Here is a 17,087-nt window from a genome sequence, read left to right as displayed (position 1 = left end):
CCACGGGCCATGCGCCAAACCTCAACACAAATCTCCTTTTCCATAATATGTTCCCATAGAGCTTCAATAACTTCCCGGGTCATCTCAGTGGGTGGCATGGCAGTTAGCCACTCTGCGGTAACCAGGCTACATATAAGCATGAATAGTAGTCCACATAGGCTACATATAAGCATGAATAGTAGTCCACAAAGGAACAATTGATCTCTCACTGTATTAGCCAACCAGGCCAGCAGAGGGCCCTATCTGTCTCCTCCGAGTGCACCCTAACCATATAAGCTTTATGATTAAAACAATGGAGATGCTTCACATGTTCAACCACCTTTTCCTTTGCTGCTAGCAGCTCCCACTGTAGGTCCGGCCTTTCCAGGTATAAATGTTCTAAGTCTCAGAGGCTGCACTGGTGAGTAACAATATCTCACAACAAAGCCCCCTTGGCCCCTGCTGAGTCCATCAGGCAGCGTCCCCTAATCACGAGCGGAGAGGAAGCAAAACCGGCACTTTCATCAAAGTTCTGCCGGGTACTCCCCCATATAGTGTCCCAGAACATGGGGTCCACGAGACTGTCCGCCATCAGATGCCAGTTGGTTATGCAAGTGCGTGATCCACCCCGGTACAGCCTTTGCAATAGGGGATTATGATCAGAGGTGATGCAGGCTAGAAATTCAACAGACGAGATGGCCAACAGGAGGTCAGAGGAACATAAAAAGGTGTCAAGCCGTACATGTAGTGCATGCATGGTCGAGTGGATGGAAAATTCTCAATCTAGGGGGTGGGGGTGATGTGAACCATCAATCAAACCCCAGTGTTCCTGCCAAGACGCTAACCTCTGAGCAAGGCAAACAATAGGGGAGTCACAGAAAGGAGAGTGGAAGCGGTTTAAGTCGATGTTGGCCATGCATCTAAATACACCTCCGACAACAAGTGCCTGAGGCAGCAGGGGTGCTATCATGCACATCCAATCGGACAGTCAGGACAGAGTATCACCCCAGGCTGTCAAGGTTCATATCATTGAGCCAGGTTCATACTATTTATTCTTTGTTGTTCTTGGCAAATAACAGGTATTATGTCTTGGTTGGCTTGAGCTTCAGGGAGGCATTGAACATCCAGGTCTGGATGCTGTGCAGACAGTGTTTGAGATGTTGGATAGTTGGGTAGATGTCCAGATTTATTTTTGTGTGTACATGTTTAGTAAGGTGTGGCCATCAGACTTGGAGTAAAAAGGGTGAGAGATGAGTTCAGGCATTAGGTTGTTTATGAAGAAGTGTATGAATGAATGAAGGTTCGGTGTTCTCTTTTAGGTTGACCTTGGTTTGTTGATGGTACACTGAACAGAGAGCTAGGGATGGCAAAGTGGTCGGTCCAGTCCAGTGGAACGGGTGGCTTGTAGTGGATTGTTGGTGATGTTGAGAAGATAAGGTTGAGGATGTGCAGCAGGACGTTCACCTGCACTTGAAGAATGTACTTGAGCAGTCTTGTGATCTTATGTGCGGGTTAAAGAGGACCTATTGGTGCTCTGGTCAGCTTTCTCTGGAGTTCTTGAACAGACTTAGACTTCCACACAGAAAATACAACTGTAGAGTAGACCAGTATAACATCTCACTGCTCTTGTCAGCTTACGATGTGATGAGCTGCTCCAGCTTCCAGGCAGTATCAAGCATGGTCCATACAGGTCTGATGGTGATGGTGCATTTTAGTGAGCTGTTTGGCAGCTCAGACATTTGTCTAGTCAGGGGCAGTTGGGCAGCAGATAACACTGCCACTCAGTCTCATTTCCCGACTCCTAACTAGGTGTGGTCAGGGCTTGGCATGTTTTTCTGGTTGTAGGAAGTTGCATATGTTGCCGGGCAGAGCAAGCTCACACCATTGCAGAACCTGGTGGCTGGATGATGTGCCACAAAGGCTAACCCAGAAGAGCTATTCTGGTAGGAAACTATTTGTTTTCCACTCACAGGGGCAATGAAAGAGAAGGTGGCAGAAAACAGAATGGGTTGATCCTGTCCTTCCCCACATAAGCATCCACCCTTTATCCAGGGGCGGCTCCTCCATAAGGGCAGAGGAGCGTCACCCCCTCCACCCCCCCCCACCAGCAGCAGAAGCTGCAAACCTTTCACCACGAAGAGCTAATAAACAATGTTTATTATCCATTTGTGGTAGAAGGGGCGGGACCACGGGGGTGACGAGCACGAGGGGAATGCACTGTGCACTCCCCTCAGAGCACATGTGTGTTTGGCTGGCTGTCTCGGGATGGCCAAGCACACATGCGCTGTAGGCTCTCCTTCCCCACATAAGCATCCACCCTTTATCCAGGGGCGGCTCCTCCATTAGGGCGGAGGAGTGTCGCTCCTCCTGCCAGCAGCAGAAGCTGCAAACCTTTCACCACAAAGAGATAATAAACTAGATTTATTATCCCTTCCTGGTAGAAGGGGCGGGGCCACGGGGGTGACGAGCATGAGGGGAGTGCACTGTGCACTCCCCTCAGAGCGCATGTGTGTTTGGCCGGCTGTCTTGGGCTGGCCAAACACACATGCACTGTAGGTTCTCTCCAGCCCATCTGGGAAGAGCCTGCCTGGGAGCGCCCAGCCAGGGCGCTCCCAGACAATCCTGATGCTGTCCTGAGCAGTGTCAGGTTTGGCCGCAGGGCAGGCTGGGAGCCTGTGCCTGCCTGCAGCCTGAGGAGACAGAGGAGAGGGGAGGGGAGGAGAGGAGCGGTGCAGCGAAGTGAGAGGTAAGTTTTTATTTTATTTTTTTTAATTACATTTTTCACCCACATGTGCTGCCCACGCTTACCGCCCCTGCCCCCCTCCTTCATAACGATGCGGGCCGCGACTGCCTTTATCATATGTCTAGCTTGTACCTAAAAGATGTGCACTCTAACAGTAGGTATATTGAAGGTGATCACAGTTATTCTCACTTATTCTGATGTTCGCAATCAGTACTCTCATGAGTCATCTCACTGGTTGCACACCTTTTCGTACATTAAATAAATAAAGTTACAAATGTATATGAAGAGATTAAAACAAAGGGCACTGACAAACACACCACCTCCAACAGAGTTCCAAAAGTAAACCTTTGGTGCACTCCTTCTTCAGAACCAGCCGTTGATTGGTACGTCTGCCACAGGCAACGTGATTCATTCATTTATCTTGAACTTCCTCAGTGCTGTAAACAATATAGATAAAACAATAAATAAACATCTTTCTCTATACACATAACACCTTATATGTCATTAGTGAAACACCTGGTCCCAAAAACCAACCTCAATTTAACTCTTCATCATTAAAAACTTCAATGCATGAAAAATGAAAAAATATTTTCCTATAATAATCAAACCACCCATTTAGCCCACCGAGGAACTGGCAATAGAGAAAGAAATATATGTACAAATGGACATGTTAAGCCTGAGCATTACCTCACTATCCCTCCAACCCCCCCCCCCCATATTACAGGATAAGAGAATACATTAACTACATGAAAGTAAAAGGAGCAAAGGAGAATGATGTCTCTGCAAGAAGTCAAAAACTCTTTCTTGTTATATATTTCACTTCAAGGTACCAAACCCCTTTGCTGTTGGGGGAAAAGGTCCTGTGTGTTTAACCCCATCCATGTGTTAGTATGCACAACCTACCTCGCAGTATAGGACCATAAATGTTATTATGCCGTAATCCAATCTGTCAGCCCAGTTGTCACGTAAATCAAGATGAGATCAGGTAATCTCCCAAAAATCACAACGGATGGAGTAAAGGAATCAAGTAAAAGTTACAAATGATTCCTGGCTACAAGAGATTATTATTCTAAATTTTACCAAATGTACGGGGCTATTCTGTGCATCTTGCCCTGGAAGCTGCTCCCCCCAAAAAATATCAGTAGCCTGTTACCTGCTACAGGATCTGGGAGATGGGAAGACAACTTTAGGTTTCCTTTTTAACCACAGCCATTGAGTGTGTCTATGGGGAATATTCGAGTTGCTGATGTGAGAGCCCTTAGATAGAGTTGCGTGGCAACAGTATGACAAATAGTCGTATTTCAGAGAAGATTGAATAATTCTGTGGTGACAGGGCAGGCCTTTATCATATGTATGCGCCCTGTATCCCAACACAGAAATCCTGCTTATACACAAGTGCTGGTGTGCTGCCTTGTGCTAGTGCAAGTTCACTGCCCATCTTGCATCACAGGGGATAGTGCTGACACTAGCAGAAGTGTACAGTGAGTGCCCTGGAGAACCAGATTTCCATGAAGGGTTACTGCATTGATATGAGTGCAGGTACTGCACTGACCCCCTGAGGGCATATGTGCACCCTCAGATGCCAGCAGAGTAGTATAGCACAATTTAAGCTTCGTTTTATGTGCTTTGTGTAGTCCAGGATTCCAACAAGTAGTACAGCTTGATATTCCAATGCATTGAACTGCCCTAGCTTCCAGGTTAAGTGTAAAGTCTCATCCCAGCACAGATTTACAGTAGGATCCCAGTGCAGTTGTACAGTCAAATCCAGCAGAGGTGCACAGTGGATACCTAGTGCACGTGTACAGCCAGATGTCAGCTCAAGTGGGCTTTTCAGGCCCTTGCTCAGGTGTACGTCTAGACCGCGATGCTGGTGTGCAGCACAGAAGCTAGCACAGGTTTACAGCACAGATTTCAGTAAAGGTGTGCAGCCAGATCCCGAGAACAACTCAGATCTATTTCTTGGTTCTCAGCATTGGTATTCATCTGACATTACAGAACAGTGTTCAGTTGGAGATGGAGCATAGCTTACACCTTAAGATCACAGAGGAGATTTACCTCTTAGATTCTATTGCAGGCGTCTGGTCAGATACCAGAGCAAAATGTACCTCCAATATCAAAACAGGTGGAGGACAGCTCTCAGTGCAGGTTTAGAGCATAGTAAACTTGCTTTTTCAACATGTCAATGTAAAAATGGAGGGATGGGACAACATGGTGTATAACATGACAGATTATCTCAGGGGTATTCACATGCAAGATAGGCCCTCTTGCACAGAGATCATTAACTACAATATTTAAAGATTGAAAAGTGGAAGTACTCAGCTACTTTGCTACACTACTAAGCACTAATTGATATAGCAAGATGGAGGATATCATAAAATCTGTAAATGCCAAAGTCAGTTTGCATCATCTCATCATAATGTTTTAATAATAATACTTCTTCCCTCTCTTAGTTAAAAAGCAAAACAAAAGAAAAGGAATTTGAAGATCAGACTCCTGTTGAAGACTTTGTGAGACATGCACTGGCCTTCTGTGAAAGCCTATACGATCCATACCGAACCTGGAGGCAAAATGCAGCTGGGTAAGGGGGGGATGGTGCCCATCTGGGTAAGGAGGAATGATGCGCAGCTGAGTAAAAGACAATGGTGTGCAGCTGAGTAAGGGAAAATGGTGTGCAGCAGGGTAAGGGGAAATAGTGCACAGTCATGTAAGCAGTACTGGTAAGCAGCGGGGTAAGGGGGAGTGGTGTGCAGTCGGGTATGGGAGAATAGTGCGCAGCTGGGTGAAAGGGAGTGGTACGCAGCCGGGTAGGAGGAAATGGTGAACAGTCCATGGACAAGATAAATGCTGCTCAGCCAGGTAAGGGGGAGCGGTGCACAGCTGGTCAAGGGGGAGTGGTGCACAGCTGGCTAAGGGGGGGCGGTGCATAGCTGTCATGAAAGCTTGTATGATATGGACTACAGAAGCAGTTGCATGCGAGGAGAATGGGTATTACACACACTAATGTGGCCTCCTCTGATTCCCGCTCAGTTAAGAGTTGTGTAACGGACAAGTATTCCCAGCTGTTCCTAGCAGCTAACTTATGTTTTTTTTTCTCACAGGAGGTTCCTGAGCCCTGTCGAAAAGAGCAGACAGAAGTATAAGCCTGCCAACCTCACTGTAGAGTTCATCCCTTTCTTTTACCGTAAGCAATACACACATTGTTAACATCAGCATAATTGATGTTCTTGTATGCTCCAGCTTTCTGGAACCTATTTGGTTTCTCTTAATGTTGACAGTCTTGAAAATGTTTTACAGATTCAATATATGCCACTGTGGCCTTTCCTGCGCTTCGCCATACTTATTCACATCCTTGCCACCAGCTAGTGTAATCGATTTTCTTCATCTAATATTTTAGGATCTAGGGCCAGATGTAGGTAGCCGTTTGCATGGTGCAAACTGCGAAAATCGCAGTTTGCGCCATGCAAACGGCTATACGCGATGCTCATTCACAAATTGCAAGTCGGTACCAACTCGCAATTTGTGAATGCGACTCGCAAATAGGAAGGGGTGTTCCCTTCCTATTTGCGACTCGCATCGCAATTCAGAATTGTTTTGTGACGGCGAATGCGTCGGAAAGCAACTCGCAGTTACCACCAGTGTCACACTGGTGGTAACTCATTCGCAAAAGGGAAGGGGTCCCCATGGGACCCCTTCCCCTTTGTGAATGTCGGCAAAAATATTTTTTCAGAGCAGGCAGTGGTCCTATCGACCACTGCCTACTCTGAAAAAACGAAATCAAATGGTTTCGGAAGTTTTTTTATTTTGCAACTCGTTTTCCTTTAAGGAAAACGGGCTGCAAAATGAAAAAAAAAAAACTGCTTTATTTAAAAAGCCGTCACAGACATGGAGGTCTGCTGACTTCAGCAGGCCACCATCCCTGTGAGTGCAGGGACTCGCTATGGGGTCGCAAAATGCGACCCACCTCATGAATATTGATGAGGTGGGTCTTTGCGACCCCATAGCGAGTCGCAGATGGTGTCTGAGACACCGTTCTGCATCCGAGATTGGACAGACTCGCAATTTCCGAGTCGCTATCTCGGACCTTACTACATCTGGTCCCTAATTCAGAATGGTCAGTTACGGAACCCTCCATAGAGGAAAATAAAGGCCAGTACAGAAAAGTTCTTATTTCTTTGCTGCATCATTTTTCTCACAACTGGGGGATAAAATGACTTTTAGAGTAGGGAAGTCCAGTGTGTTTCACAAGGCTTTGGTCTGTGCCCGGTTTTCCTGAAAACCACAATGGCTACATTAATACAAATAAAATCGGAATATGGATTATTGACAATCACAGAAACGTTGGCATGGTATGGCACATGTAGACCAAAGTAAAACACACATTTGGTCTAGGTGAACATTAAAGGTGTTTACTGAGACCTGGCTAAACTCCGAATGGTACTTATCATTTCTCACAAGCTCACAGTACATGAGTTTCGACCCTGGGTAAGAGGAACAGAGATGGGGGATCAGTCTGATTCACTATGTGATGTGATTCAGACACAAAGTTTATTGTGATATATTTGTGTGGAAAGTAAGGCTAATGTATTCTCGTTACTAAACACACACGTACTTTCTTTCAATAGTTTTATGCTCATGTTTACTTCAAAATGTGTGCATTTATGTTTTTGGGCACCTAAACAGAGCTTATATGTATGTGAGAATCCCGTGATTCAATTTGGAACCATGGGTGCTGGGGCAAGATGTGGAAAGAGATTATTATTTGGGTAGCATTGCAAAATGGTTTAACGCTTATAAACACGTTAGGTGTATATTAACAAACAGCATCCCACTCTGGAAAGGCACACACTTTTAATCTTGTACAAAATTTGAAAAATCATGAAGTTTGTGGGATTTGAGATCCATTAAATTTAATTTTCAATGAGTTTTAGTTAATGTGGTATGCAATTTAATTATTAGAGTGAAAAGTTTGCTTTTATGACTCATAAAAGTAGTGGACCATAGTGCATAATTTGAGTCGGTGGTTGCAGGAAGAGCCCCTCTGCCTGATTTTTAGGGACCACACTTATTTTCCTTCTTCAGACCTTCATCCAGAGCAAGATAGAGAAAAACACAAAAGGGGAAAAGGAGGAGGAAGAGAAAGTTGGCAAAACAGTGACAAAGAAATCAGGAATGGAGAAAAAAACTTGTAAGAGCGATATAAAGGTAGTGGGAGTGTCTGATGGTGAATGGAAGAGGCATGGTTGGACTCAAGACTATGCAGCCTTAGTATTCATCACCCCCCAAAATTTGATAGTGCCAGTCACTGACTTCTGAACGAAACTTTTGACACTGACACTTATTCTTTTACAAATTAAGTACTGGATTGGGACGTTTCTTAAATAGTGTGAGCAATGTCAAATGGGCACCATGACAGTGATGCATGGATCACTGGCAGCTCTACCTAATGCTAGAACATCTGACCTGATAAGAAATTTGTTCCTTTTATGTTTTATCTAACTTCTTCTCTAAACGTGTTTCTTATTGTCTCTCATTGATAGCCATTAGCATGAGTGACAGGATTCTAAATCCAGTAATGCTGTGCCATGATGTAGCAACCGTGGGTAACAGAACTTGTTAATCAAGGTCTCCAAGCCATAAAGGAATTCCAGGCCGCTCTAGCAGGACTGTCTAAGAGCCTGCCAATGCAGGGCTTGAAAGCAGAGAGCACAGCTCCTCGAGGCGAGGGAGGGTCAAGACAAAGAGTGTAGTAGGCTGGGTGGCAGGGGACAAAGTTTTTTATTTTATTTTATTTGGAACAGAGAGGAGATGCCATGTAATATACGCCCCATACCCAATTACTTCTCTGCCAGTGTGTAGCATTCCAAAGCAGGAACAGATGATTTTGGGACCATATATAGCATAACCATTTAAATGGTCAAACCCATAATTACGGGGATGTTTTTCACCTAGGGTGTTCTGAGTGACATTATAGACAACTCCTGCTTCGCTCTAGTTTGATGTCCCTCAGTAACATACCTGTAATTCACTGTTACCTCGCTACAATTCTATATGTTAAAGGAGTTTATCTAAGGAACAAAGACTGAAATCAGATGAGTATAGAAAATGCTTTTAGATAAAAATGTTGAAATGTTTGCCTTTTATCTATCTGCTGCTATTGGTTGGCAATCCTTTGAGTTGTGATTCTACTTTATTTTTGTTTTGTAGAGTGTTTTCAGGAGAGTGAACACCTTAAGGAGAGCTTAAAATGTTGTTTATTACATCTCTTTGGAGCAATTGTGACAGGTGGGCAGGTAAGAAATGGGAGTCGGGCCCGCCCGATTATGTTGCTGTTCATTTCTACAAATTAGACTCAGGTTTATCATGTATGAGGGTAAACATATCAAGCATAAAATTTACGATTGCCAGCCTGTAATTTAACACACAATCTGTGGGACTACTAATGAATATAAGCATATTGTTACTTTATTTTGAATTGAATACTGATCCAATAAAACTACCTTTGTCCAGACCTGCATCATACAGTAAATGGAATTTTACAGTACCTGGCGTAAACCTCTGTCCTCAAGCTCTATACTACTCTATCAGTTAAAGCCATGGATGCTGCAGCCACCTAATGCAAATATAAGCGAGAGAAGAATGTTGTACAGTAAGCAGTCTAAATAACCATGTAGAACATAAAAAGTTTTCTTGTTTTCCTATAAATTGTAAACACTGTTTCAAGCTTTTCTTACGAAACTTTACAATTTTGTGCTAAAACTACAAATCATAGTTCACTACATTAATGTAAGTGGGATTAGACACGGCTATTCCCTTGATAATACTAGGGGTGGGTGGTGAACTCCACTCCGCTTGCGGAGTTTTCCTGCTCCACGTAGAGCACGGAGTTCCAAAAAACTCTGCGTAGTGGAGCAGAGTTTTTTCCTCGCTCTCGCTTGTCAGCGGTGAGTTGGCAAGCGCAAGCAAGGAAAATCTTACTCAAGACCACCTCCTGGTGAAATTTCTCAACGTGAACGGTCACAGTATGGTTGCGACCGCGCATGTTGAGAAACCTTCTGTTCGCATTGAGGAAGCTGCCGTTCGAGTAGAAAATCAACTCACGCGGCAGAAAAGAAACAGCGCCCTCTTGCAATGTGCGGGGAGTCGTCTGTGCCGATTTTTCAGTGCGGTACAAAAACCTGGTGCTAAAAATCAGCACGACCTAACGCACTTCGATGCTTGTAGGATTCCACGTAGTGTGGTAGAGTTTTTTGGGCACTTCGCGGAGCACTGCAGAGTACCGCGTAGCGCAACTCCGCGAACTCCGTTGAGGCCTAGATAATACAAGTCTAGTTATTCCTTTTTAAATGAACATCGTTACTTACAAATGTTATATAATTGTACTCTGCCTTTAGCAAGTTTTATTTTAGTCTTTAAAGTGTTTGCGAGGCATTCTTTCACCCTAGATAGGGCTTTAGATTCATTGTTAAAATGCAAATGTAAGCAAATAGATATAGGAATGCTACTTTCATCTTCAAAATTAATGGCTTCAAACAGAGGGTTAGAAATTATATATTGGCTCCAACTGCTTAACATATTTAGTGTTATCACTATAGTATTGGAAGAATACAAATTAGTTTTCCAGGTAATTTGAGCAATGGTAGTACTTAAGTCTCCTATTGTTATTTAACATATTATGTGATCTGCAAATTGAGGCAGCTAAATCACCACTCTAAATTGTAACAAAAATACAGACCACCAAAAGGCAATCTTCCTCTTGAAATTACTTACTGATAATTTATATATAGGTTGTATTTTAATAAACAATTTTATTTGAAATTTAGAGGAATGCACTTCAAGCCATTTCTCCAGCCACAATGGAAGTCCTGATGCGTGTACTGGCAGACTGTGACGCGTGGGATGACAGAGACCCTGACGAAGTTAGCAGGAAGGCAGAGCTTGCGCTCAAGTGCCTGACTGAAGTTGTGCATATCTTACTGACGAGCAGCTCAGACCAGCGACAGGTGGAGACTAGCACAATACTGGAGAACTACTTCAAGCTTCTCAATTCAGATCATTCATCTCTGCCCAATCCGAAGAGGTCCAGGCTGTGGGAGAGCAGGTTTATAACACTACAGATCCAGATGTTAAGTAAGTATTTTAACTCGACCGCACTGTGTTGGTTTTGGCAATGTCTGTTCATCCCAGAATATTACATTGAAATATTGAAAGGTTCGATGGCATCTGTCGCTGTAGATACGCATGTTCTGCAATAGCTCGCCATCTGGTGTTGGGCCGGAGTGTTACAAGTTGTTTTTCTTCGAAGAAGTCTTTCGAGTCACGGGACCGAGTGACTCCTCCTTTTGTCTCCATTGCACATGGGCGTCGACTCCATCTTCGATTGTTTTTTTTCCGCCATCGGGTTCGGACGTGTTCCTGTCGCTCCGAGTTTCGGAACGGAAAATTAGCTAATTTCGGAAGATTTTCGTCGGTATTGTTGCGTTCGGGATCGGCGTACTTAGATTCCACACCGCATCGAAGATCGAAGAGCTCCGGTGCCCTTCGGGGTAGTTTTTCGATCCCCCGTCGGGGCCTGGTCGGCCCGACCGCGTGCTGAAGAACGCCGATGGAACGGACCCCGTTCCGTTTCTGCCCCAAATGCCACAATAAATACCCCTACACAGACCAACACTTGGTCTGCAACCTGTGCCTGTCACCTGAGCACAGCGAAGACACCTGCGAGGCCTGTCGTGCGTTCCGGTCCCGAAAAACACTCCGAGACCGTCGAGCCAGAAGACTTCAGATGGCGTCCGCACCGACAGCCCAACAGGAGTTCGAGGAACAGGAAGAGGAAGGTACCTTCTCGATCCAAGACTCAGACTCCGAAGGATTCGACGATACACAAACCGTGAGTAAGACGTCGAAAACCACACAGAGACACATTTACAAGGCCCAGGGGACGCCACTGCCATCCGGCCATGGCTCCACCCATAAATTCGGTGACCGACCGTCGGCACCGAAAAAGGCCCAAACAGTGCCGAGGTCGTCCGACTCCGGTCGAGACACCGGCACGCAGCCTTCTCGGGACCGAGAAAGTGCTGGAGACAAGCCTCGACACCGAGATGCCGGTGTGGACACGGCTCGACGCCGAGACAGCGGCACCGAAGCAGATCGACGCCGAGAGGTTTCGGCCCCGAAAAAGAAAAAAGTCACCTCGGAGCCGAAAAAACACGCAGACAAGGTTTCGATGCCGAAACAAACTGCAAGCGACCCAGCTCCAGGCTCTTATACAGAAGAGCACTCGCTAACCTCCCAAATGCAAAAGCATAGGTTTGAGGAAGAGCTACAAGCAACTGATGTGGACCATACGCAAAAGCGTATCTTCATACAGCAGGGGACAGGAAAAATAAGCACCCTTCCCCCTATTAGGAGAAAGAGAAGGTTGGAGTTCCAGACTGAACAGACACCACAACCAAAAGTGGTGAAAAGAGTTACCCCACCACCCTCTCCTCAGCCCGTGATTAACGTCTCACCAGCACAAACTCCATCACTCTCCCCAGCTCACACCACCATGAGCCAGGGTGACCAAGATCAGGACGCATGGGACCTATACGACGCCCCAGTGTCAGATAATAGTCCGGAGGCATACCCTACGAAGCCATCTCCACCAGAGGACAGCACCGCGTATTCTCAAGTGGTGGCTAGAGCAGCACAATTTCACAACGTAAGCCTCCACTCAGAACAGGTCGAGGATGATTTTTTATTCAACACACTCTCCTCCACCCACAGCTCGTACCAAAGCCTGCCTATGCTCCCTGGTATGCTCCGGCACGCAAAAGACATCTTTAAGGAGCCGGTCAAAAGTAGGGCAATCACACCAAGGGTGGAAAAAAAGTATAAGGCGCCTCCCACAGACCCGGCTTTCATCACTACACAGCTGCCACCAGACTCTGTCGTTGTAGGAGCAGCTAGGAAGAGGGCCAACTCTCACACATCTGGAGATGCACCACCCCCAGATAAAGAAAGCCGCAAGTTCGATGCAGCTGGTAAAAGAGTCGCAGCACAAGCTGCAAACCAGTGGCGCATCGCGAACTCCCAGGCACTACTTGCGCGCTATGACAGAGCCCACTGGGACGAGATGCAACATCTCATTGAAAATCTGCCCAAGGAATTACAAAATAGGGCAAAACAAGTGGTTGAGGAGGGACAGGCCATTTCCAACAACCAGATCCGCTCCTCCATGGACGCTGCAGATACAGCTGCACGGACAATTAATACATCTGTAACTATCAGAAGGCATGCATGGCTCCGAACGTCTGGATTTAAACCAGAGATTCAACAAGCAGTTCTCAATATGCCTTTTAATGAAAAAGAACTGTTCGGTCCAGAAGTGGACACAGCGATTGAGAAACTCAAAAAAGATACGGACACTGCCAAAGCCATGGGCGCACTCTACTCCCCGCAGAGCAGAGGGAATTACAGCACATTCCGTAAAACGCCCTTTCGAGGGGGGTTTCGGGGTCAGAGCACACAAGCCAGTACCTCACAAGCACCACCGTCCAGTTACCAGGGACAGTATAGAGGAGGTTTTCGGGGACAATATAGAGGAGGGCAATTCCCTAGAAATAGAGGAAGATTTCAAAGCCCCAAAACCCCTACTACTAAACAGTGACTCACATGTCACTCACCCCCTCCACACAACACCAGTGGGGGGAAGAATAGGTCATTATTACAAAGCATGGGAGGAAATCACTACAGACACTTGGGTTCTAGCAATTATCCAGCATGGTTATTGCATAGAATTTCTACAATTCCCTCCAAACATACCACCAAAAGCACAAAATTTAACAACACACCATTCCAATCTCCTGGAGATAGAAGTGCAGGCACTATTGCAAAAGAATGCAATCGAATTAGTGCCAAACACACAACTAAACACAGGAGTTTACTCACTGTACTTTCTGATACCAAAGAAGGACAAAACGCTGAGACCAATCCTAGACCTCAGAGTAGTGAACACTTTCATCAAATCGGACCACTTCCACATGGTCACACTACAAGAAGTATTGCCATTGCTAAAACTACACGACTACATGGCAACTTTAGACCTCAAGGACGCTTATTTCCATATACCAATACACCCATCGCACAGGAAATACCTAAGGTTTGTATTCAAAGGAATACATTACCAATTCAAGGTACTGCCTTTCGGATTAACAACCGCACCAAGAGTCTTTACCAAATGCCTATCGGTAGTCGCTGCACACATAAGAAGGCAGCAAATACATGTGTTCCCATATTTGGACGACTGGCTAATCAAGGCCCATTCGTTCATAGAGTGCTCAAATCACACAAATCAGATCATACAAACCCTCTTCAAACTCGGGTTCACCGTCAACTTTACAAAATCCAACATTCTGCCGCGCAAGGTACAACAATACCTAGGAGCCATAATAGACACATCAAAGGGAGTAGCCACTCCAAGTCCACAAAGAATTCTAAATTTCACACCATCATACAACGCATGTATCCAACACAAAAAATACAAGCAAAGATGGTATTACAACTCCTAGGCATGATGTCTTCATGCATATCCATTGTCCCAAACGCAAGACTGCACATGAGGCCCTTACAACAATGCCTAGCATCACAGTGGTCTCAAGCACAGGGTCACCTTCTAGATCTGGTGTTAATAGACCGCCAAACTTACCTCTCGCTTCTGTGGTGGAACAACATAAATTTAAACAAGGGGCGGCCTTTCCAAGACCCAGTGCCACAATACGTAATAACAACAGATGCTTCCATGACAGGGTGGGGAGCACACCTCGATCAACACAGCATACAAGGACAATGGACCGTACATCAATCAAAACTGCATATCAATCACCTAGAACTTCTAGCAGTTTTTCAAGCACTAAAAGCTTTCCAACCAATAATAGTTCACAAATACATTCTCGTCAAAACAGACAACATGACAACAATGTATTATCTAAACAAGCAGGGGGGGACGCACTCCACGCAGTTAAGCCTGCTAGCACAAAAGATTTGGCGTTGGGCAATTCACAACCAAATTCGCCTAATAGCACAATTTATACCAGGGATCCAAAATCAACTCGCAGACAATCTCTCTCGAGATCACCAACAGGTCCACGAATGGGAGATTCACCCCCAAATTCTGAACACTTATTTCAAACTCTGGGGAACACCTCAGATAGACTTGTTTGCGACAAGGGAGAACGCAAAATGCCAAAACTTCGCATCCAGATACCCACACGAACAATCCCAAGGCAATGCCCTATGGATGAACTGGTCAGGGATATTTGCTTACGCTTTTCCTCCTCTCCCTCTCCTTCCTTACCTGGTAAACAAACTCAGTCAAAGCAAACTCAAACTCATATTGATAGCACCAACTTGGGCAAGGCAACCCTGGTACACAACGCTGCTAGACCTATCAGTAGTACCCTGCATCAAATTGCCCAACAGGCCAGATCTGTTGACACAGCACAACCAAAAGATCAGACACCCAGATCCAGCATCGCTGAATCTAGCAATTTGGCTCCTGAAATCCTAGAATTCGGGCACTTACAACTTACCCAAGAATGTATGGAAGTCATAAAACAAGCTAGAAGGCCATCCACCAGGCACTGCTATGCAAGTAAATGGAAGAGGTTTGTTTGCTACTGCCATATTAATCAAATACAACCATTACACACAACTCCAGAACATGTAGTGGGTTACTTGCTTCACTTACAAAAATCTAACCTGGCTTTCTCTTCCATTAAAATACACCTTGCAGCAATATCTGCATACCTGCAGACTACCTATTCAACTTCCCTATATAGGATACCAGTCATTAAAGCATTCATGGAGGGCCTTAGGAGAATTATACCACCAAGAACACCACCTGTTCCTTCATGGAACCTAAATGTTGTCCTAACTAGACTTATGGGTCCACCTTTTGAACCCATGCACTCCTGCGACATACAGTTCCTAACCTGGAAGGTGGCATTTCTCATCGCCATTACTTCCCTAAGAAGAGTAAGCGAGATTCAGGCGTTTACAATACAGGAACCTTTTATACAACTACACAAAAATAAAGTCGTCCTAAGGACCAATCCTAAATTTTTGCCAAAGGTTATTTCACCGTTCCATCTAAATCAAACAGTGGAACTTCCAGTGTTTTTTCCACAGCCAGATACCGTAGCTGAAAGGGCACTACATACATTAGATGTCAAAAGAGCATTGATGTATTACATTGACAGAACAAAAAACATCAGAAAGACTAAACAACTATTTATTGCATTTCAAAAACCTCATGCAGGAAACCCAATATCAAAACAAGGTATAGCCAGATGGATAGTTAAATGCATCCAAATCTGCTACCTTAAAGCTAAACGACAGCTGCCCATTACACCAAGGGCACACTCAACCAGAAAGAAAGGTGCTACCATGGCCTTTCTAGGAAACATCCCAATGCAAGAAATATGTAAGGCAGCCACATGGTCTACGCCTCACACATTCACCAAGCACTACTGTGTAGACGTGTTATCCGCACAACAAGCCACAGTAGGTCAAGCCGTATTAAGAACATTATTTCACACTACTTCCACTCCTACAGGCTGATCCACCGCTTTTGGGGAAATAACTGCTTACTAGTCTATGCAGAACATGCGTATCTACAGCGACAGATGCCATCGAACTGAAAATGTCACTTACCCAGTGTACATCTGTTCGTGGCATCAGTCGCAGTAGATTCGCATGTGCCCACCCGCCTCCCCGGGAGCCTGTAGCAGTTTGGAAGTTACCTTCAATTATTTATATATGTATCATCTCAACCTTAAATAGGTGCATACTTAGTCACTCCATTGCATGGGCACTATTACTACAATTCAACTCCTACCTCACCCTCTGCGGGGAAAAACAATCGAAGATGGAGTCGACGCCCATGCGCAATGGAGACAAAAGGAGGAGTCACTCGGTCCCGTGACTCGAAAGACTTCTTCGAAGAAAAACAACTTGTAACACTCCGGCCCAACACCAGATGGCGAGCTATTGCAGAACATGCGAATCTACTGCGACTGATGCCACGAACAGATGTACACTGGGTAAGTGACATTTTCATTACTTATAATGATTGTTCTTAATATAATTTTAACAAAATTGTTTAATGTATGCCAAGATCTTGCTCAGAAAGGATATATTCGGCATAGATCTGTAGGGTGAGATACAGATCGCCTCAATGACTTGTGTTACAAAACGTGTCTCAATAGGATTTGACCTATACAAGGCTAGTCCAGCGGGGGACTCTCATCAAGCCACCAGGAGCTCCACTTAAAAAGGCAGGCCTTCATTGTATAACAACGATTGAAGAGGGTATAGCTACCATGTT

General features: G+C 45.1%; 1 protein-coding gene across 4 annotated transcripts in view; it reads left to right on the top strand.

The window, feature by feature from the left end:
• The window catches only part of NBEAL1 (neurobeachin like 1), a 672,403-nt gene that overhangs the window by 213,193 nt on the left and 442,123 nt on the right, over window positions 1-17,087 (top strand). For all 4 annotated transcript variants that reach the window (XM_069226032.1, XM_069226034.1, XM_069226033.1 and 1 more), the window contains 4 exons: window positions 5,173-5,300; window positions 5,821-5,903; window positions 8,927-9,012; window positions 10,543-10,849. In XM_069226032.1, coding sequence (XP_069082133.1) covers window positions 5,173-5,300; window positions 5,821-5,903; window positions 8,927-9,012; window positions 10,543-10,849 — 604 coding nt within the window. The remainder of the gene's footprint in view (window positions 1-5,172; window positions 5,301-5,820; window positions 5,904-8,926; window positions 9,013-10,542; window positions 10,850-17,087) is intronic.

Source organism: Pleurodeles waltl, chromosome 3_1, assembly GCF_031143425.1.
Source record: "Pleurodeles waltl isolate 20211129_DDA chromosome 3_1, aPleWal1.hap1.20221129, whole genome shotgun sequence".
NCBI lineage: Eukaryota > Metazoa > Chordata > Amphibia > Caudata > Salamandridae > Pleurodeles > Pleurodeles waltl.
The sequence above is the reverse complement of the archived record's forward strand: the minus strand, read 5'-3'. Positions and strand labels throughout refer to the sequence as shown.